Source organism: Scylla paramamosain, chromosome 8, assembly GCF_035594125.1.
Source record: "Scylla paramamosain isolate STU-SP2022 chromosome 8, ASM3559412v1, whole genome shotgun sequence".
Classification (NCBI taxonomy): domain Eukaryota; kingdom Metazoa; phylum Arthropoda; class Malacostraca; order Decapoda; family Portunidae; genus Scylla; species Scylla paramamosain.
Window position 1 is genome coordinate 19,041,703 of NC_087158.1, and position 22,837 is coordinate 19,064,539.

At 35.4% G+C, this 22,837-nt stretch overlaps 2 protein-coding genes across 2 annotated transcripts in view; one reads left to right on the forward strand and one right to left on the reverse strand.

Annotated features, from left to right (window-relative positions):
- Nucleotides 1-642: 642 nt before the first annotated feature.
- On the forward strand, nucleotides 643-21,374 carry LOC135102920 (aspartate--tRNA ligase, mitochondrial-like). Its single transcript, XM_064008583.1, has 13 exons — nucleotides 643-886; nucleotides 1,782-1,963; nucleotides 2,053-2,151; nucleotides 2,339-2,437; nucleotides 4,272-4,355; nucleotides 5,683-5,769; nucleotides 10,971-11,147; nucleotides 11,873-12,052; nucleotides 13,769-13,876; nucleotides 13,989-14,207; nucleotides 16,574-16,789; nucleotides 18,778-18,964; nucleotides 20,069-21,374. The coding sequence occupies exons 1-13, from the start codon at nucleotides 715-717 to the stop codon at nucleotides 20,245-20,247; spliced, it is 1,989 nt and encodes a 662-aa protein (XP_063864653.1). The 5' UTR covers nucleotides 643-714; the 3' UTR covers nucleotides 20,248-21,374.
- Nucleotides 21,375-22,158: 784 nt separating this feature from the next.
- LOC135102921 (uncharacterized) overlaps nucleotides 22,159-22,837 on the reverse strand; it is an 8,212-nt gene continuing 7,533 nt past the window's right edge. The window contains exons 6-7 of the mRNA XM_064008584.1: nucleotides 22,766-22,837; nucleotides 22,159-22,607 (exon numbers count right to left, since the gene is read on the reverse strand). The exon at nucleotides 22,766-22,837 is cut by the window's right edge and continues 50 nt beyond it. Coding sequence (XP_063864654.1) covers nucleotides 22,385-22,607; nucleotides 22,766-22,837 — 295 coding nt within the window. The 3' untranslated portion in view covers nucleotides 22,159-22,384. The remainder of the gene's footprint in view (nucleotides 22,608-22,765) is intronic.

Below are 22,837 nucleotides of genomic sequence, written 5' to 3' on the forward strand. Positions count from 1 at the left end.
GCTGAGGGAACTGGGGCATGCTATAGTGGAGAAGACTGGAAGGGAATGGATGGTGTCGCTGCTGGGACTGTGGGGAGACAAATGAAAGAATGATTGAGGCTGTGAAAGAGTTCCTGGAGAAAATGTGGCGTGCTGGATGTAGGAACCAGTATTGTGATAGATAGTGTATGACTCTGTATGCCGTTTTCTGTTTGTCTTTTTTTTTTTTTCCTACAGGAGTGCCGATGCAAAGGCCTGGCTTGGGAAGGAATCCTGAGGCTCCTGTCCCGCAGCAAAGTGTGCCAGATGAGTGACATGGGAGAGGATGAAACGGTGGAACATGTGGTGCTGGAATGTGTGAAGTATGCCAGAGACATGAATGAGATGATGCAAGTGATAATGACTGAGTTAGGGCATGAAAGGAATGAAAGAGTGGAGAAGACAGGAAGGGAGTGGATGGTGTTGTTGCTGGGACTGTTTAGAGAGGCGAATGAAAGGATGATTGAGGCGGTGAAAAAGTTTCTGGAGACAATGTGGCGTTCCAGATGTAGGAGCAATTAGTGTAGAGGATGCTGTTCGTTTCTCTTTTTTTTTTTTTTTTTTCCTTCTACAGGAGTTGCCGATCCAAAGGCCTGGCTTAGGAGTGATCACGAGCCACCTGTACCATTAAGATCAAGATCATGTAAGGTCAAAATCAAGATCAAGAAGCGTGTAAACAAACTTGCAGCGTGCACTATGATTTCACGTGTGCCTGTGTTGCGATTTGTAAAGCGTTCGTGGTCTTTTTTAGGCCCAAGACGATGTATATTACGTCCTGCTTTGAATAACAATGTTTGCCTTGTAAGTAATGCTAGTATAACGACAACGGGTGTCTTGGCCATGTCGCTCAAGATTAAAGGTGGCACAGGTAAGCGAGTACCAATCTGCTGTTTTGGAGTGAAAGATTGTTTTAGTTACTAGATTATATTGTGTATCTTCCTCGGTAAAATTGCAGTTTAACACAATGCATTCTATCTTTTTTTTTTTTTTCCTTGTAGGAAAGCGAGGTTTTTTGGGTGGGGGGAGAAGCCATATTAGGCTAAATTTGAACATTCATTAAAAGGTCTAAGGGTGAGACACCTTATTTTAAAAATTGCAGAAATTTCTTGTGTAATTGTACCTAACCTAACCGGGAGGGCTTCACCCTTCTCTGATTATGTAATCTAATTTGCATGTGTTGTGTTGTGAATATCTCATAAATATTTGTTGTAAAATATTCACTTTGACAGACATTGTAAGGCTTTATGATGTTGCAGAATAGAGCTATGACCATTTAGTTCATTTGAAAAATAAATTTCAATTATTATACATATCTTTGACTTTAAATAGGGGCTGCTGTGGTACAGTGGTACTGTACCCAGATAGAAACTGATAGTCCTCAGGAACAGGCATTCAAATCCTTGCCATGGGCTGAGGTTAGGAAGGACATCCACTTAGAATAGTGGTTCCCAAATGCCAAATCCCAAATCCTCTGTTAGAAGGAACTTTTCTAATCCTGATTCATCAGAATTGGAACATAAACAAATAAAAAAGAAAAGAAATACATGAAAATGTTTGTGAATTAGAATGACAGGTAGCAATAGATATTTAGGATCTCACTTGTACAAGCAAGTAAACTTATCTTGCTTATATTCTTGTGTTAAGCCAGATAAGATAAATTAATTGAGTGAGTTTGTTACAATTATGATGAACAACCTAATTATATTCATTATGTATTACAGTTGTTTAAAATGTTGCAACATAAAGGTTTTGTTAAATTGCAGATTACATGACAGTGACCAACAAAGGGAGGTCAAGCCTTAGGACTCACACCTGTGGTGAACTTCGTGCCTGCCATGAGGGGCAACAGGTTATCTTGCGGGGCTACTTGCAGTACCAGCGAATGGGGAAATTTGCCATTATTAGGGATGCATTTGGAAAAACTCAAGTGATAATCCGAGAAGAAGTAAGTTACTCTGATTCTTGTTGGATGTGTGAAAATATATATATATATATTTTTTATGATTTTCATAATATAGATCAACTAATTTTCAGGATACTAATCTTCAGAAAGAAATTATCAATACAAATTTTGAGTCTTATGTGGAGGTGACTGGCACTGTGCATCTCAGGCCTGTTGATCAAATCAATAAGGTAAGATTACTAAGGATAAATATATAAGTACTGTACTAATAATATCTTCAGGTTTCATCTAGGGGATTTTCAGTTTGATGACTATAGAAATTTATTCCAATCTGTGATTAATAAATGTGTGGTCATTCTAGTTCTGCAGTTTAATTTTGTAGTGTAGTTTCTTAATCACTTTTCTTATTCATATCAGAATATGAGCTCTGGAGAAGTTGAAGTCTTAGCAGCTACATACCAAGTTATCAACCAAGCACGCTCTGATCTCCCCTTCCTTATACGAGACCACAATAAGGTAAGTAAAGCTGTGGTCATGTTGGTCATTGACATTGCTGTGTTTGGCCAATTTATTTTTTATGAGCTGGCACAGTCCCACATATCTGTTCTGATCACACTGCACCTCATAAGAACTGGTCAGTGCCAGTTGGCTATAGACCTCTCATTCATAATGCTATGGTACCATTAGGGTAGTAAATAATGACCCACAGTATCTCATGACACCTAATTTGTTCAGAAGAACCATCATTGCTTCTGTATATTAATTACTGTTGTTGTTTTGGCTTAATTGTTGTAATGTTGCCCACCATAAGAACAAGAAGAACATAAGAAATAAGGGAAGCTGCAAGAAGCGACCAGGCTTACACGTGGCAGTCCCTGCATGAAATATACCTACCTATTTCCATCTATTATCCCTATCCATAAACCTGTCTAATCTTCTCTTAAAGCTCTCTAGTGTCCTAGCACTAACAACATGATTACTGAGTCCATTCCACTCATCTACCACTCTATTTGAGAACCAATTTTCTCCTATCTCCTTCCTAAACCTAAATTTTTCAAGCTTGAACCTGTTATTTCTTGTTCTACCCTGATTGATGATCCTAAGAATTTTGCCTGCATCCCTCTTGTTATAACCCTTATACCACTTAAAGACTTCTATCAGGTCCACCATGTCAGTTTTCCCTCTGGAGTCCAATGATAATTATACATTAGTTTCCTGAATGTATATTAATTCTCTCTCTCTCTCTCTCTCTCTCTCTCTCTCTCTCTCTCTCTCTCTCTCTCTCTCTCTCTCTCTCTCTCTCTCTCTCTCTCTCTCTCTCTCTCTCTCTCTCTCTCTCTCTCTCTCTCTCCAGGTTGAATTTAGTTTAAATTTTGTACATGCATTTGCTTGAGGAAACCATAACACAATCATGGTGCTTGACTTTCCTCTCTTTATTTGGGCAGGTAAGGCTCTGTGCCATGATGATATTTCTTTTTATACCTCACCTTACCATCATGGTTGCTAGTGACAGTGAAAGTGACCTTGACCATAACACTTATTTCTATGTCACATTCCCATTTTTTTGCAAAAAAACTCCCAATTTCCCTTTGCTTGCCAGTTATAATGAGTTTTTCATGGTGTGCAGTAGAGAAAAGTGAGCTTATTGTGGAACCAGTGGTAGATGGTTCTCACCAACACATTCTGCAGCAGCATCAGGTTCCAAATCCACTTAATCGATATGAGCTTCAAAGTCCTATATGAAGACATATGGACATCCCCAGGCCTCTTTTTTGGGATGTCTGGATTGACCTCTTTTGCCTCCCTTCATCTCTTGGTCTAGTGCTGAACACTACACAGTTAAAGTCCAGTGAAAGCTGAGATTTCCTTATTCTTTTTCCTTCCTTTACTAGAGCACCAATGACTTTCAGTCACATCTTTTCTTAAGCCCATTGTCTTAAAGAGGCTGTAGTTCCTACAGATAGTTACAGGCAAAAACACTATGGCATGTGACCACAAAAAAAAAATAAATAAATAGAATAAATAAAAACAGATCTGGCTACCATCAAATTCCACAGGCTACTAATGTTCTCCTTTCCTCCTACCAGTAGGATGCCAATTCTGACAAATTTGATCCAAGATTCAGAGAGTTGGTTTGTTCTGTTCCATGAAAATTGGTGCTGCTGATTTTTTGGTGGGGCTGACTGTAATATATATATATATATATATATATATATATATATATATATATATATATATATATATATATATATATATATATATATATATATATATATATATATATAATATGTGTGTGTGTGTGTGTGTGTGTGTGTGTTCTTGATTTCATCATCCTGATCTTCCATTTCAGCCAAAGGAGCCATTACGGTTGAAATTTCGCTACCTTGATTTACGGCACAATGAACTACAAGCAAACTTGAGATTAAAGTCTCAGGTGAGTAAAATCAGTATCCATTGTCTTTGTTCTATACTTACCTCATCTAACCATCACTGGGAAATGTGTCTAAACAGTTTTAGGGTAATTCATAACAACTCAGTCATGTTTGATAAACACTTGTTTTTAGAAAATTTCATAGGTTTCTCTTTGTTTTTACTCAAATTGCCTTTGTACTACCTATGTTGTGTGATGTGGATTTCTGGTCTTATGTAGCAAGTGTATACACACAAACACACACACACACACACACACACAGACTCAGTGCGATTCCCACCATGGTGCGAGCCATTAATCAATAGTCCCTTCTAGATTAGACTTACCTTTAGGATTAATGTTAAGTATTTCCCCACCCCCTATGTACATTTTCAGTTTGTTAACTGCCTAAATAATAAACCGTTTATTATTATTATTATTTACACACACACACACACACACACACACACACACACACACACACACACACACACACACACACACACACACACACACACACATTATTTATTATTATTATTATTATTATTACATACACACACACACACACACACACACACACACACACACAGACACAAGATGCAACATTGCAGCAATGAGAGAGAAGCTGAAGACATTTAGTTAGAGGAGAGGAGTTGATAAGACAAACAGGCTTTTGATTCCACCCTGTTAAGAAGAGCTGTATGAATGGAACCCCCATACATGTGAGGTGTACTCCATATATGGACAGATAAGGCCCCTGTATAGAGTTAGCAGCTTGTGGGGTGAGAAAAACTGGCGGAGATGTCTCAGAATGCCTTACTTCATAGAAGCTGTTTTAGATAGAGATAAGATGTGAAGTTTCCAGTTTAGATTATTAGTAAAGGACAGACCAAGGATGTTCATTATAGAATAGGGTGGACAGTTGGGTGTCTTTGAAGAAGAGGGGATAGTTATCTGGAGGATTGCGTTGAGTTGATACATGGAGGAATTGAGTTTTAGAAGCACTGAACAATACTAAGTTTGCTTTGAACCAATGAGAAATTTTAGAGAGATCTGAAGTCAGACATTCTGTGGCTTCCATGTGTAAGGTGTTTAATTCCCAAAGGATTGGATGTCTATGAAAAGATAGGGAAAAGTGCAGAGCAATCTCATCAGAGTAGGAATTGATAGGACAAGTTTGGCTTACAAGATCATTGATGAATAATAGGAAGAGAGTAGGTGACAGAACTGAACCATGAGGAGAGAGAGAGAGAGAGAGAGAGAGAGAGAGAGAGAGAGAGAGAGAGAGAGAGAGAGAGAGAGAGAGAGAGACAGGCATGACAACGTAATTGTTTCAGACTGTTTCTTACAGGTGGCAAAAAAAATGCGTGACTTTTTGCAAGACAAAGAAGGATTTATTGAAATAACCACTCCAACACTTTCTATCAATACTCCTGGGGTAAGTAGATGGTTTTCTTATATATTTATAAGTAAAGTAAAGAGTACACTAAAATCATGAAATTATGTGGCAGGAATTAATAGCAAATAGCAAAACTCCTTGAAATGGATTCCTTTGTTTAGCCATTTGTTTCTTGTACACTATATCAACAATATAGGCTGTGTGAAATGTGTATGGTGTGATTGCAAGATCATTGATAGTAATAAAAGTCTTGTAAGGATGCTAAAGCATTTATAAGTGTATGAAGAAACAACTGAAAATTTCAGAATACTAGGAGATGTGAGACAAAGATGTGTAATGTCTCATGGCTGTTTTCCATATACAGTGGAACCTCAGTTACTGAATGCCTCCGTTTTCAAACAAATCTGTTTTCGAACAAAATTTTTAGGTCATTATTGCTTCAGTTGCAGTACCATAATATGGCTGTAGAACAAAGTTACTTGATTTCAGATATTAAAAGACATAGTAAAAGCTGCCATTTATTACTAATTCGTAGTTTCTATAAATATTTACTTATTTTTTTTATATATTTGGAGGATAGATGCAGAGTGTAAGATAATAATTCAGTGTTTGAAATAAGGTAAATGTGATCCCATTGAAAAGCCTTGATGTAAACAAACAGTTTTTGATGCTCAGAAGTAATCCTGAGCCACCTGTGGCCCTCTTGATGGCCCCCAATGCCATCACTACTGTACAACTGCATTTTTCCAGTAGCTTTTCCCAACAGCAAGATGTCTAAGTGTTATGATCACCTTCATTTTGGTGGTAAGTGGGTTACTCCTCTCTTTGTCACTATGTAAGACCTCCCTCAGTAGATCAGTGACAAAAAGAATATCTGCACAGCCTAAACAGTATCTTCTGATGAGTTCTGAGTCACTAAGTTCATTCAGCACATCTTTCCTGGATAAATAGTTTGTGAGCTGGAGATGTTGTGAAGCAGCCATCTTGGTTGTGGGAGTGTCTGTTATAAGCTGCTAAGACAGGGTAGACTGGTGTTTGGGAATGGATTAATCCATTTTACACTGGTTCCTATGGGGAAAATAGTTTCGGCTTTCAGACATTTCATATTTTGAATGGCATTCAGTAGCGAATTAAGTTTTAGAATCTAGGTTTCACTGTATGTGGATGGTATAATAAGAGAAGTGAAAGCCAATGTTAACCTTTCCTTCAGAAACTTATAAGTCTATTTACTTAGTTGTAATTTAGAGGAAATGAGATAACATTTGGGGTCCTTTCCATGTATCTACAGCATCTCATTTGGTCGATCATTACTTTACACTCATGAATACTCTGATAATTTACTGTCCTTTCCCAACTAATTCTACTTGTTTGTGCATTGATAGAACACATTTTATTTCTTTGTTTTCTTCAAGAATTTTGTTTTCTTCAACTTCATATTATGTCTTTTTGTTTAGCTTTTGGTTCATTCTCATCTAACTTCTCTCTCATTATTTCCTTTTCTTCTTCTTAATTTCAGTTTCTCCTTCTTCAGTTGCTTAATTTCTGTCATTGCATTTTCATTAACAGCTTTCATATCCCTCAGTTCCTCCTCCAGAGCAGGTTGTTCAGCTTTCAAGTTTTGCAGACTCTTCTTGCCAATTATGATCTGTAATCTGTAAATCCCTTATACAGGTTGACCATCAATAGTCTGGCATTGTTTGAACCAGAACCTCATTTAATCTGGCATATTTTTCAGTAGGCTATATTCTCCATCTTTTAAACATGCCATGGCCATATGATTAGTTCACTGTGTGCAGCTGCAGATGGTGCTACAATCATAGCATGACACCACTGCCATACAGATTTTCTCACCATGTCAAAATTGATAAGTGTTTAATTTATCTGAAGTACAGTAGCTATTTCATTTTATTTAAAAACATTCTTTGGCTCACCAGGTGCACTGTTTAAGTCTTTTTAGACATATTGGGAAGTATACTAGAGATGTCAAGAAATAAATCTTGGTTCATTCATAAAAATAACTAATTCAGGATGGCCCTAGAACTGATGTATTGTTGGTCAACCTGAACTTTGTTTTTTCTCTCTCTCTCCCAATTATATCCTCTACATATGATGGAAATTCTGTCTTTACTGTTGAATCCCTCAAAATCTCATTTATTATTACAGCATTGCTTGTTACATTGCAGTGTTCACAAATATTTATTAAAGAGATGATCCAGAGAGGTTCTTGAATTGCCTACTACTCTGTTTCATATCTTAAGGGATATCCAATTTAAACTGAGATAATTTTTAGCTCACTGCTAAAGATCTTGTTGTAATTGATGAATCCCATAAAATCTTATCCATCATTACAAGACAGTGTCTCAGCACTGTCTTTGTTTGTTTACTTTTTTTCTTGCATTGCTTTATTCTGATGTTGATTTTACAGTAATCATCAAGAATTATTGAAGACAGGACTCATTTAATTCCATAGACCTTTTCTGATATCCCTCACCTGGCTTCTTTCTTCATTCACATACCAAGGAATTTACTGATTATGTTGAGATTTTTTTAATTTTTAATTTTTATTTATTTATTTATTTATTTATTTATTTATTTATTTTTTACATTGGAGGGACACCACCTTGATTAGTGTGTGTGTATTTACCTAGTTGTGGTTTACGGGAGGGGAGTAATCTCATAGTATCCCATCTCTATATCTATCCAGTTTGGTCATAAAAGCATGGACAGTTACAGGATTGACAACGTCTTCACCGAGTTCATTCCATTTGTTCACACTTCTATGAGGAAAACTATACTTCTTGATGTCTCTCCTACAGTTAACTTTTTTCAGCTTCTTACTGTGTCCCTTTGTACTTGGTGTGTCTAAATTTATAAAAACATTTTTTGTCCACATGTTCCATACTGTTTATCATTCTATAGATGTTTAAGTCTCTCTCTCTCTCCTATTTTCAAGGGTAGGAATTTCCAACATTTTTAATCTCTCTTTGTAGGTTGACTTGCTCAACTCCGGAACTATCTCAGTGACTGCTCTTTGTACTCTTTCTAATTTTGCAATATTCCTCTTTGTATGAGGAGACCACACCACTGCTGCATATTCCAATCTTGGTCTTATCATGGAAATCAGCAACTTTTTTTATCATTCCTTCATCTAGATATGAGAATGCCATTTTTACTCTTTTTAACAAATTCATCATCTCTCCTGTAATTTTATCAATGTGTCTGTCTGGAGTCAAATTTTCAGTAACTGTACTCCCAAATCCACTTCCTCCTTTGACTTTTTCAACTTCATACCATCCATCTCATAATGATATTGTATTCTTTTCTTACTCTTACCAAACTCCATTACTTTACATTTACTTAAATTGAATTCCATTTGCCAAGATTTACTCCATCTATTTATCTTATTTAAATCATCTTGTAGTACCATACAGACATTTACATTTTCTACCCTTCTCATCAGCTTAGCATCATCCACAAATAAGTTCATATAACTATCTATTTTTTCATTTATGTTGTTCACATATATTACAAACATTATCAGTCCCAACACTGACCTCCAATTTTTCCATAATTTTTTATCTTCCATAGCAATCTTCGGTGTGTTACTTTGTCAAACACTTTCTTCAAGTCTAAGTAGACACCATCCACCCATTTGTCTCTCTCCTGCACAATATCGACTACCCTTGAATAAAAGGACAATAAGTTCATGGAGCATGATCTTTCCCTCCTAAATCCAAATTGACAATTTGCCAAAACTTTATCTCTTTCCAGATGTTCCATCCATCTTTCCTTTATTGTTCTTTCACATAGTTTTCCTACAACACCAGTCAAGGACACTGGTCTATAATTTAGTGGATTTTCCTTATTTCCTCCTTTGAATATTGGTGTAATATTTTCTCTCTTCCAATCTTTTGGTACTCCTCCCTGTGATAGTGATGTCACCATTAAACTGTGAATTTTATCAGCCAGTTGTTCTCTACATTCCTTCAATATCCAGTTTGATACTCCATCTGGACCAGTTGCTTTATTTATATCAAATTCTTCCATCATCTTAAGTATTTCCTCATAACTGACTGGGACTGTACTTAGTATATTCCTCACCAGTTTATCCTTTCCAGCATCTAACTCCCCTTCCACAGTAAATACTGACCTGAAACTATCGTTCATAACTTCCGTCATGTCCTGTACATCCTCATAGATTTTTCCTTCAATTTTCAATCTTGATACACCTTCCTTCTTCTTCATCTTCCCATTAATGTGTCTAAAGAATAGTTTGGGTTCATTTATAAACTTATCTATTATATCTCTTTCATAGTTTCTTCTCTCCATTCTTATTATCTCAATGTACTTGTTTCTAGTATCAGTATTTTCCTCCCATCTGCTCTCAGTTTTCCTCTTCCATCTATTCTAAGCATTTGACTTACAATTTCTAGCCTCTTTGCATTTTGTATTGAACCATTCTTTACTCTTTCTACATCTTGCTCCTCCTCTAGGTACAAATTTCTCCACAGCAGAATTGTATATCCTTATAAATTCATCACATTTTTTCTGAACATTTTCTGCCTCTTCAAAGTCTTTCAAGTCCATGACAACAAAATGCTGTGTGTGTGTGTGTGTGTGTGTGTGTGTGTGTGTGTGTGTGTGTGTGTGTGTGTGTGTGTGTGTGTGTGTGTGTGTGTGTGTGTGTGTGAGAGAGAGAGAGAGAGAGAGAGAGAGAGAGAGAGAGAGAGAGAGAGAGAGAGAGAGAGAGAGAGAGAGAGAGAGAGAGAAATTAGAAAAGAAAAAAAATGGTGCTGCAACATTGCAGTCATGGCACCAAAGGGGGAAGTCCACACACCTGATGGGTACCAGGCCCTCCAGTGACAGGTGAGCCATTAAAGAAGGTGGCACAGCTGACCACACTTCAAGCCCTGCCACCTCAATAAGGACACTCCCCACAGTGGGAGAGAGAGAGAGAGAGAGAGAGAGAGAGAGAGAGAGAGAGAGAGAGAGAGAGAGAGAGAGAGAGAGAGAGAGAAATGTATGCATGAGATTGTGCGTGAAAAGCTCTTTTATGAAAGTTGTAAGTTGCAGTTGAGACTTAATACTAAATTTCTTACATTATCATATATTACAAAGATATTTAAATTAAGCAGATTTGTTATTATTATTATTATTTATTTATTTATCTATTTATTTATTTATTTATTTATTTATTTATTTACTTACTTATTTATTTATTTATTTTATTTTTTTTTCAGGGAGCTCAAGAGTTTGTGGTTCCAAGTAGACATCCAGGGAAATTTTACTCTTTGGTTCAGAGTCCTCAAACTTACAAGCAGTTGGCAGTAATTGGTGGATTTGATAGATATTTTCAGTTTGCTGTTTGTTACAGAGATGAAGGAGCCAAGCCAGATAGGCAACCAGAGTTCATGCAGGTGAGATCAAGATAGTTTATGCATTCAGATAATCTACACTTCTTTAGTAAAAAAAAAAAAAAAATCTCATTAATTATGAAAATGGTTTATTACATTATAAAGAATATTGAATAGTTTATTACATTATAAAGAATATTGAATGAATAATGAAAAACCATTGCACTCACTACTACTTTTGCTTTGAAAAGAGCATGAAAGAATGTGTGCATGTCTGTGTGACATAAGTACATAGTGAACATCAAGGATTTAGGATCCAAACTGTGGGGAGTGAGCTATGTGAGACATGCTCATGATTTGAACAGAGTGAATGGCAAAAGAGAGAGAGAGAAAAAAAAAAAAAGTCTGAAGTCTTTTAGAGATCTAGGATTTCCAGTTAAAGGAAATGAATAGATTGGTGAGTGAGGGGAGGGAAGAAGGGAGCCAAACTGAACACCTTCATGTGATACTGTCAGCTAGAAAGGTTGTGAGAGAATGAGATGGCAAAGGAGGAATGATGTGTAAGGTGTAAGAGAAAAGTTATTTGTGGAATAGGAGGCTATAATGTTAGAATAGGTGAGAGTGAAAGGGTTAGAGCATGCAGCTAAAAGATATAGGCAAGAGGAATTATAATCTGTTTTGCCATAACAGTTGCATTCAAGGGTTTCCATGGGGTAGGTTGTCAAAATATGGGGAGATACAAAATGCACTTATGTATTGCACCTTATGAGTATTCTTTCCTTTTACAGCTAGATATAGAAATGAGTGATGTAACGATTGGGGATGTGAAGCATTTGATAGAAGACCTGGTGATCTATGCCTGGCCATCACACCTACCAACCATTTCTCCTCCCTTTCCTAGTATAACATACTCTGAGGCTGTCACCTTATATGGAACAGATAAACCAGATACCAGGTTCGATTGGAAGGTGAGTTGTTTGTATCAAGTCCTCTTTTCCACTGTATGTTTATTGAAGCTGAAGATGTATATTACTATATGATTCTTTTATTACTAGGTCTTGAGTTATTTTGAAGGTTTAAGGGACCATTCAAAGTTAGAGTAGGTATTTTCTTGAAAATACCATATCATGGAAAAAAAATGTGATGTGACAGTTTGTGAAAGGAATTCCAAAGGTACAGTGCTCCCATTCTGAGTAATTCTGGTGGGCATAGGTTTAAATCTTAACAGGTGCTGTGTTTTGGAGCAATTATGTAAATGACTATCTCAACATTATCTCAGTTTCTGCACCCTAGAACACTTTTTTTTTTTAACGTGGAAAGTGTCTAGGTTTTGAGATACATGCTACCTTATTCACTTTGTGGCCTATAGATCTTATAAGAGAGAAGATCTTTGCTTGTAAACTCTGCTTACTGCTTACTGCTTAGAAATCCTGATTTTTTTCTCTGCAGTTTCTTTTTTAAACACTGACATGACCATCCAAAGCAAGACAAAAGATAAGAACTAAGTGCTACAAGAATAAGAACAAAAGAAGAAAGAAATATGAGGAAAAATAAAAAAACTTTTTCATGTAGCAATCTGTCCCACAAGGATTTCCTTGGTCTTCTCCTCACTGCCTGAGGAATGTTGTCATGTGCTTATTGACATGACATATATGCATTTTGTGAATTATGGTGACAGTATTATTTTTACTGCCGTGAGGGTCTGCAATAGCAATTATGGGCCATATGGAAGTTTGCTGCAGCTCACATAACTGTAGTGACTGTAGTGCATGATATGTCAACAGCAATATTCACTAAATTCTCATTCTCATTCAAATTCTCATAGAATACATGAGTATCATGCATGTATAGCTAGAGAAGAAGGATTGACTGATCAAGTCTTCATATTATCTGTTTCTGCACATTTGAGAAACTTCCCAAAGAAAAAAAATTTTCAATAAAAACAAATGCTTTTTGCTAAAAACTACTCTGCTTCCTTTGTGCACTAAGTACCAGACTGTTATCAACAAATGATATAGGTTCAAACAATATTGTTATAATGGGAATTTTTTCTTTTTTTTATATATAACATTAATAAAGACTTTTCTATGACATCTTTTGACAACTTTAAATTATTAGAATATTAGAAACAAGACACTCATACAATGTTAGTGTCCTCTGCAAAAAAAAAATAAATAAAAATAAATAAATAAATAAGTAAATAAATAAAAAAGGATGCCTTGAGACATCAAAGTATATTGAAGAAAGAAAATATATATATGAGACTGAAAAACCCACAAGTGAATCTCAGAAAAGCTTGCCTTGTCAACTGCTGTGGACCTGACCTTCATCTTACTGCTTTAACTATGAAATATGCTCATCACATTGTCATTGCACATCAGTGAAAATGGAACAAGCAAACAAGCATGCTTTATATGTCCAGATACACCAGATGCTTGACAATAAATGACTGATAAGACTGCAAAAAATCATGTAGTATATGTAATAAAGTTTATCATCACATATTGACACTAGTTTTGCATTTTAATCTGACTGGTTACTGAAAAATATGAGACATTTTTTTTTTTTTTTACCCACATGTTTATTGAAGTCCCATAATTCTATGACAAATGTAGTTTATGATTTTTATATTTTAGGTAGTTCATAAATGTATAATGACTTACTTAAACAAGTAATTGTTACAGCTACAAGATGTCACACACCTTCTTAAAAACTGTGGAGCCTCAGTCCTGGAAAATGCTGTGCTGATGTCTGGGAACTCTGCTCATTCCTTTGTCATTCCTCAAGGACAGGTGGTCAATTAGCTGAAGTAACATAGAGTGGTAGATTTTCTTCATATATTGATGCATACATTATAAATTTTTTATGTTAAATATATAAATCTGATTCATAGTACTTTTACAGGATTACATAAGCAAGAAGGTTGTGTCAGCATGGGAAGATCTGGCACAAAAGGAACACAGCCAAGCAGGACTGTCAGTGTTTAAAGTGGATAGTAATCTAATGCTGAAGGGACCTAATGCAAAAAAAATTTTCCCTGATCAGCAGACTCAGTTATCTAGAACTCTTGAAACACAAGTTGGTGATATAATGGTCCTTGCTGCTGGACGCACAGATAATGTGGTATGTAACATGTATCTGTCACCTATTTTATATTTTGTGAAAATGTGTTTTTAATTTACAAGCAAGATCTCCATGGAGGTTGACCTTTGATACTCAAGCAGCATTTACTCCAGAACCTCATTTAATCCACCATATTTCCAGCAGTCTGTATTCATGTGCATATTACATATGCTGTAACCATGTGATTAGTTCACTGCACATGACTGCATTTGGTGCAACAAGTGTAACTCATTATTTTCTCCCATGTCAAAATTGCTCCTGGATGACACCGTTGTGCATGTGCACTATAGTGAGAAGAGGGCATCAAAATATCTACCAGGTATTTTAAATATTTCACATATTATCAGCATCTGCACAGAATTGTCATAACAAATTGCTATCACTGTTGTTTGTCCAGTAAGTTAGGATAGAAATGGAGCAAGAGGACAAGAATAATGAGTGATAACAGATCATCAAAACATACTCTATAAAGGATTGTAAAAGTCCCATCATTGAGTTGTATATTCATAAGTTTTACATATCAATATATTTTTATAGAATTACCATATATTGACAAATTACAATGGAACCTTGGTTTTCGAATTTAATTCATTCTTGAATGCTGTTCAAAATCTGAATTGTTAAAAAACTGAAACTATTTTACCCATAGGAATCAGTGCAAAATGGATTATTCTGTTCCCAGACAATGGTCTACACTGTTTTTGCGGCTTATGACAGATGCGCCCCACAGCCAAGATGGCTGCTTCACAAGGTCTCCAGCTCACAAATTATTTATCCAGAAAGGATGTAATGAATGAATTTAGTGACAAAGAACTTATCAAAAGATACTGTTTAGCCTGATCTAGAGAGGGAAGCTGTACAGAGGGATACAGAAAGAAGCAACCCACTTACTGCTAAAATGAAGGTGATCATAACACTTAGACATCTTGCTACTAGGAAAAGCTATTGGAAAAATGCAGTTGTGCCATAGTGCTGGCATTTGGGGTCATTGAGAGAGTCATAGGTGCCTTGGGATTACTACTGAACACCGAGAAATATTTGTTTACATTGAGGCTTTTTATTGGGATCACATTTACCTTATTTCAAAGATTGAATTATTGTCTTACACTGTCTCCTCCAAATTTATGAAAACAAAATAGACATTTATAGAAACTATGAATTAGTAGTAAACGGCAGCTTTTGCTATGTCTTTTAATATTTGAAATCAAGTAACTTTGCTCTAGAACCAAATTATGGTAACACAACCAAAGCAATAATGAGTTCAAAATTTTGTTCGAAAACTGAATTATTAAAAAAAGGGAGGCATTCAGTAACCGAGGTTCCACTGTACTATTGTTCTGTCTGTGCAATATGTTAGGATAGAAATGGGGCAAATAAACTTGGGAGCAATTTTGACAGTAAGAGCAACTCCACATTATAATGTCATTTCATTCAAGAAACCCTGCACTCTGTGTATACGTCTGTGTATTACATAAAGAAGTAACAGGAAAAGTTGAAGCAGTTCTTTGCTGACAGTGACTCAGAGAAATGTTTGCACATCAGAAACACTGAAAGATGGAAAAAGCACAAATAATTATTGAGTTGTGATGCGGTTTTCAACAGTGAAGGAGTGATAGTGTGGCCATATCTGGCATGATGATGGAACAAGTTAAGATGTTTCATAGAGAGTTTGGTTTAGAACAATTGAGGGGTAATTGCAGAGATTCAAGAAGCTCCGTGGCATTTCAATGTGTAAGGTTTGTAGAGAAAACAATCAATGATTGAGAAAGAAGCATAATACATGGATAAGTTCATCAGACATTTCCTGTTTACTGATATTTAATTTAATTTACATGTAGAAGAGTAGCTGTTTCATTTTATTTGAAAACATTCTTTGTTATACCAGATACGCTATTTAAAATCTTATAAAGCTATCAGTTGATCTACTAGAGGTGCCAAGGAGTAAAATTTAATTAATCTAGGAAAACTGGTAATTTTGGAATGCTCTAGAAGCAATGGTGCCAAAATATTGATGATCAACCAGAACTTCCATCTTCCCTCTCAATATTCTCACATTCAACAATCTTTTTATTCTATTATTGAACACAACCACTTAATCCACCAATATTTAATAGACAGCCTTTTCATCTGTCTGCCTCACACAAGAGATAGAAGTATGAAAAAGCATGATCCTTCTAAAAGTCATAAACACCTAAGCAAGTTTTAGTGATATTGATATCTTTGAAATGATACTAAAAACTAAAATTACAAACTGATATGCTGACATGGCCTTTTATAAGTTAGAAACATTACTTCATGTCATATTGATATTGATACAAATTGCCACCAGGAATAATCTAAAAATCTGAATTGGTTTTCTCTTGTAGCTCGGGTTACTTGGTAAGTTACGACTACAAGCTGCCAACATACTGGAGAAGGCAGGAATTCCTGTCCGAAATCCATGTAGCTTCAATTTCCTCTGGGTTGTTGATTTTCCTCTTTTTGAACATGATCCTGACAGTGGAAAGATTATGGCTGTCCACCACCCCTTCACTCTGCCAAGAGAAGAAGATGTGGATTATCTTTACACTGATCCTTTAAAAGTGAGTACAAGTAATATGTTGGATATGGTAAAAAAAACATTGTAGCCCATGTTTTACCAGTGTAGAACAAAGGTTTCTAGCTTCATACCAAGTGTTTTTGTTACCTAGAAACAAAAACAAAAATAAAAACCTGAAAATTATGATTGGATATCATATGCCAAAATGTTGCATGTATCATATTATCAGAAGGAAATTTAAAATTTAAAGTGTTGAAAACAATGAAAAGGAAATAATACAGATAATATTGGTTCAATGAATGATCAGCTAACAGTTATATTACCTATTTCTTTTACAACAGTATGAGTAAAAAGAGTAGAGTTATGAAGGATGAAATTCATTCAGAAATGTAGTTCTGAATGATAAGTTGCTGGAAGAAACATATGTTACAAATTGTCCATGTTCATGTTGCTGTAGATGGAGCATCAGGTGCAATAGTGAAGTTTCAAGTGGATTAAGCAACAATGGTTTGATGAAGAACAAAATGTGTCTAGATAAATTATATTGCTCAAAAGGAATGAATAAATGAAGTTGTATAAGGGAGCAGTACATAGTACAGACTATATTGCATGGTGCTGGAACATGGAATATGGTAATTGAAGAAAAAGAGATTAAATGTAATAGAGACAATTCCAGATTGTGCTGGAATTGAGGAAGTGGATTTATTTATCTTTACTTAGTTGTAGTATACAAGGTCTGTAATTATCCCGTTGCCTTACCTATTGTTATTCAGCACCTCTTTTAGGTAATGTACGTCTTGAACTGTTATCCCTTTCCCTTGTAATACTTTCCAAATATTTGTACATATATGTAGGAAAGTTGCAATTTCTTATTATTCAAACATCTATCTCTACTCCCACTTCCCCCCCTCCCCACCATCAAATATTCAGGGTTTTTTTTTCCTGCTGTAGACCTTTCCTGTCTGATTCTTTCAATTTTGTTATCACACAACTTCAATATGATAAATACTTCATTATTTAAGGTATTTAAGTAACATAAACGACATCAGGGATATAACAGGATGACATAAACAAAATGCTTAGATAGGGCTAGAAGTAATAGGTTCTGGCTTTATAAAGATGGATTTAAAAAGATAAGAAGAAATTGATACTCAAATAGAGTTAGCAATCAGGTTGTTCATGCTCAGTAAATATAGAGCTTTAAAAGAAGATGAGATTTATGGATAGGCATGATATACATATATATGTCTTGCATAGGGACTGCTACATAGCCTGTTGACTTCATGCATTCTCTCCTCCAGATCAACCTGTAATGTAGTATTATCTGCAAGCAGTAGCTAACTGAGATTCCAATATCAACCATCAACATTCACCAGTCTCAAACCATTTAACATTCATGCATTCACATCCTTAAACACTATCCATATAAACATTTAAACATCAAATGTATCATCATACATTCTTGTCACTACCCAACTTAGAACACCAAATCATTAGCTGTCTCTATATCCAACTCATATACTCATATATATATATATATATATATATATATATATATATATATATATATATATATATATATATATATATATATATATATATATATATATATATATATATATATATATATATATATATATATAATATATATATAATATTCTACCATATGTAATTTCAGAAAACCACACTATCCACTCTTCCAACATAGATTCCTAGTGGCTAAGATGGGTTTATATTTAGTATTTTGAAGTGTTTGTGTGTTTGTGCGAATATCATATCTTAAGTACCTTCCTTTATAGGAACATCAGCCTGGTGTGTATATGTATTATAGTCATAGATTAGAACAGAAGTTCAAAATTGAATTGCTCTTGTAACCAGTCTTTATTTCTGAGTAGTTGGGATAGTATGATAGTATCTTATGAAACTTTAGAGTACCTGAATTTTCAAGATTATTTACAGATAGGGATAGCTTTTTGCATCATTGAAAAAAATTGTCTATTTGATAGTAATATCTAATAATTTGCACTTCAGGTTAGATCGCAGCACTATGATTTGGTGTTAAATGGATGTGAAGTTGGTGGAGGGTCAATTCGCATCCATGACCCAATCATGCAGCGCTATGTCCTTCACAAAATTTTGGGAATTGGAGAAACCAGTCTAGGATTCCTGAATGAAGCCCTGGAGAGTGGGGCTCCTCCTCATGGGGGCATTGCCTTAGGTGGGTGGAAATATTTTCTTATACTCATAGTAGTTATAACTTTGCAACCGTAAGGATTTATGTATCATGTTTGATGGTATAAAAAATGCACTTTAAAAGATGCTAAAAATATTTTTCTGTGTCTCACATGTAAAGTTGAAACCTGTAGGTTAATTTTATCCCAGATACTCAGTACCTAAGCTGATTATTTTCCAGACTCACTACTGTAGGTTACATTTTAGTATGTAAGTACATTTGCCTAACTTTTCTAACCTATGATGAACTTCATTTTGTTTAGTATCCAGCTCTTCAAACTCAAACAGTAACCATTTCTGAACTCCTATGAATGTTACCATTTAATAATGTCATACCTAACTTAGTTTTCTTTAACTTTTCTTCTTCAAAAACATTATTTTACCTTTTGACAGAAACTTTAAATTAGGAAATTAATGGTGTGTAGCAGTGACATTTGTCACTGCCAGGATCAGCAGTGACCTGCTGATCCTGGCTTCCTAGCATCAATATCCTCTATCAGTTTACACACAAACACATTGGGCTGGTTGATAGATACATTGACAGCGCTTCAATAAAATTTTGCATCTCATGATTAATATGTTCTGTGATGTGTGATGCATAGTATTGTAGTGTTGGAAACTCTGACTAGGAAACTTTTTTCGTTTATTTTACATAGGAGTTATTCATAGTCAGTCACTTGTGTTGATAAAGAGAAAGGTTGGTAAAAATCTTAATGAATAATGTTAAGAAAAACTTTTACACAGGAACACTTAATGAGGCTGAAATACATAAAGTTGGGACAATAAGAGAGAAGAAAATGGTTTGCATAAGCAAGAAAAAACATTAATTATTGCTATTAAGAAGGCAAAACTCTCAACACGAATTCTGCAAGCCATATTCATTTTCAGACTAAATCTGAATCAGCTGCAGCATTGGTAGCACTGATACAATGTTTTGATAACAGTAGTAAGTAGGATAATTCATTAACTTCTCTGTCCTGATAATTCCATTCACATTTAAAGCCACTGTTTGTTCATATCTTTTTATCTTTAGGGCTACAGAAAATATAATTACTTAGATCTAAAATATCAATATTTTCTTCCTTTCAAGGTTTTGATCGTTATATTGCTGAATTGTGTGGCGCCAACAGCATACGGGATGTTATTGCATTCCCCAAGTCAATAGAGGGTCGGTGTCTGATGTCTGGAGCTCCAGGACATATTACAGAAGAAGAAAAGCAACTTTATAATATAATTGTAGAAAGTAATTCCACTAAGAATGAATCATAAAAATACCATTTTATGTTCAAGAAAATTATTAGTGGCAGGAACCCATAGACCAGGAAAGAATTGGGGTAAAAATGTTATATCCACTGGGATCCCTGACAGACAGGTTTTGTTACATGTACCATATTTGATGGCTCATAAGACGCACCTTTTCTCCAAAAAAAAAGTCTGAGGAAATGAGCCTGTGTCCTATGAGGCTAAGGTTCAGCATTGAGGTAGTGGTTGGTGGTAAGTCTATGGCAACAGAGGCTCTAAAATCAAACCCCAGACATCTTCGCACATGTAAACAAAGTGATGATTGGTACTACACCACAAAACAACTCTTTCTTTCAAGGTAACAATATATAATTGGTCATACTTACCGGTAACTCACAGAGAATGACACCAGTCATGAAGAATTTGCCTAATTGACCATGCACCACACATTACATGTTGGTTATGCGCCAAACCTGGTGACACAGGCAAGCTTCACTGTGTTCTTTACAATGTGATGCCGTTTCTCCTTGAGGTAAGACATACTTTCATACAATTAAAATTGCACCTATCTTTTAACATTCTTATGAACAAACTTTATTACCCCTGTAGTCTCTCACAGTCACTGCTGATACCATATACCATGTACATGTTTACATCTGACAACAGGATTGGTATGTAGGCTACAAGCAAATACTAAAGTTTTTAAGTGCAAAATATTGGGATTTAATAATGATATAAATGCATGTGAGAATCTTCAAATGTTAGGTGAAATCCTTCACTTCATATTCAGAACTTAAATCTGCTCATTTATCTTTTTTTTTTTTTTTTTTTTTTCAGTGTCTGCCAAAACTGGGTGTGTCTAATGAGCCCATGCATCTTATGAGCCATCAAATACAGCATTTGTTAAATTGGTGGCTATTCAGATAATAGTATTCTGCTATAAAATTCATATTCTTATATTGGGCTTTGTCTTGAATTATTATGAGTGCTTCAGAAGCACATCTATAGGAATTTTGATGGCACTGTTTACCACATCCAGCCAGAGCTTAACGCTTAGTTTTGTATATATGTACTATGTGTTTATGTGTGTATAAACAGTGGAACCTTGGTTACCAAATGCCTCCCTTTTCAAATAAATAATTTTTTTAACAAAATTTTTAACTCATTATTGCTTTGGTTGTGGTACCATAATTCAGTTCTAGAACAAAGTTACTTGATTTCAAATATTAAAAGACATAGCAAAAGCTGATGTTTATTACTAATTTATAGTTTCTATGAATACTTTGTTTTTATATATTTGGAGGAGAGACACAGAGCATAAGACGGTAATTCAGTCTTTGAAATAAGGTAAATGTGATCTCATTGAAAAGTCTCAATGTAAACAAACAGTTTGCAGCACTCATGAGTTATCCTGAGCTACCTGTGGCTCTATGAGTAACCCCCAATGCCATCACTACTGCACAAATGCATTTTTCCAGTAGCTTTTCCCAGCAGCAAGATGTTTAAGTGTTATGGTCACCTTCATTTTGATGGTAAGTGGGTTGCTCCTTTCTCTCCCCATGTCAGGCTTCCCTCAGTAGATCGGTGACAAAGAGAATACCACCTGCACAGTCTAAACAGTTCTGAGTCACTAAGTTCATTCAATACACACTTTCTGGATCAATAATTTGTGAGCTGGAGATGTGTGAAGCAGCCATCTTGGTTGTGGGAGCACCTGTCATAAGCCACTAAAACAGGGTAGACTGGATTCTGGGAACAGATTAATCCATTATACATTGATTCCTATGGGGAAAATAGTTTTGGTTTTCGATTTCAGATTTCAAATGGTATTCAGGAACAAATTAAGTTCTAGAACATACAATGATTAAGTACTGATATAGCAGTTGCACACATGTGCATGATGCATATTCTTCGTATGCTAAATGTAAAAAAAGAATGTTGGAAAAATAACATTTTATTCAAATTATAAGAGGACTAACACTCAAGGTATCATCCTGATGTAAATTTAGATGGAGGAACATACATTCAACTGTGTATATGTAGTATGACCAAGGCCTCTACAATATAATCAAGTGATTCACTTTTTGCTAGGATGCATCACCTGAAAGTCCTGTAATAGTGGAGACAATGATTGAAAGGAAAATGTCTCTCTTAGGGCTAGACATTACATATTACATTCACACTGTGAGAGGGGACACCGGCCAACATGAATGCAGTTTTTGGAACACCACATGTCTGCGCCAGGTACCAGTTTCCAGCTTCCCACAGCTCTGCAGACTTCCTGTTGTTTTGCTTCTTTCTTGTGAAGCAGTGTTAAGTCGTTAACTGTGTGATTCATTGGGTGGGCAGTCACTGAACTGCTATCATGTTGGACCATAAAGCGCCTCCTGGAGAGAGTGAGAAAAATGTAATTTCATGTCTCGGTCCACATATTTGATTTTGTTTGTTATATGTATAAAGTAAAGTTATAATAAGTGTGTGTTGTTATATGTATAAAGTAAAGTAATAATAAGTGTGTGTGATATATATATGTGTGTGTGATCACCTTGAGTAGGGAGGAAGAATGGCAACATCTGCACATGCACGAAACTCTTCCTGAGGACCGCAGCCCAAGGCA

What these genes read in the sequence shown, in the direction of transcription:
- LOC135102920 (XM_064008583.1), top strand. Translation starts at nt 715, where the DNA reads ATGATTTCACGTGTGCCTGTGTTGCGATTTGTAAAGCGTTCGTGGTCT. An exon ending in CAAGATTAAAGGTGGCACAG is followed by an intron (nt 887 to 1,781) that starts GTAAGCGAGTAC and finishes GTTAAATTGCAG; the next exon opens with ATTACATGACAGTGACCAAC. An exon ending in AAGTGATAATCCGAGAAGAA is followed by an intron (nt 1,964 to 2,052) that starts GTAAGTTACTCT and finishes ACTAATTTTCAG; the next exon opens with GATACTAATCTTCAGAAAGA.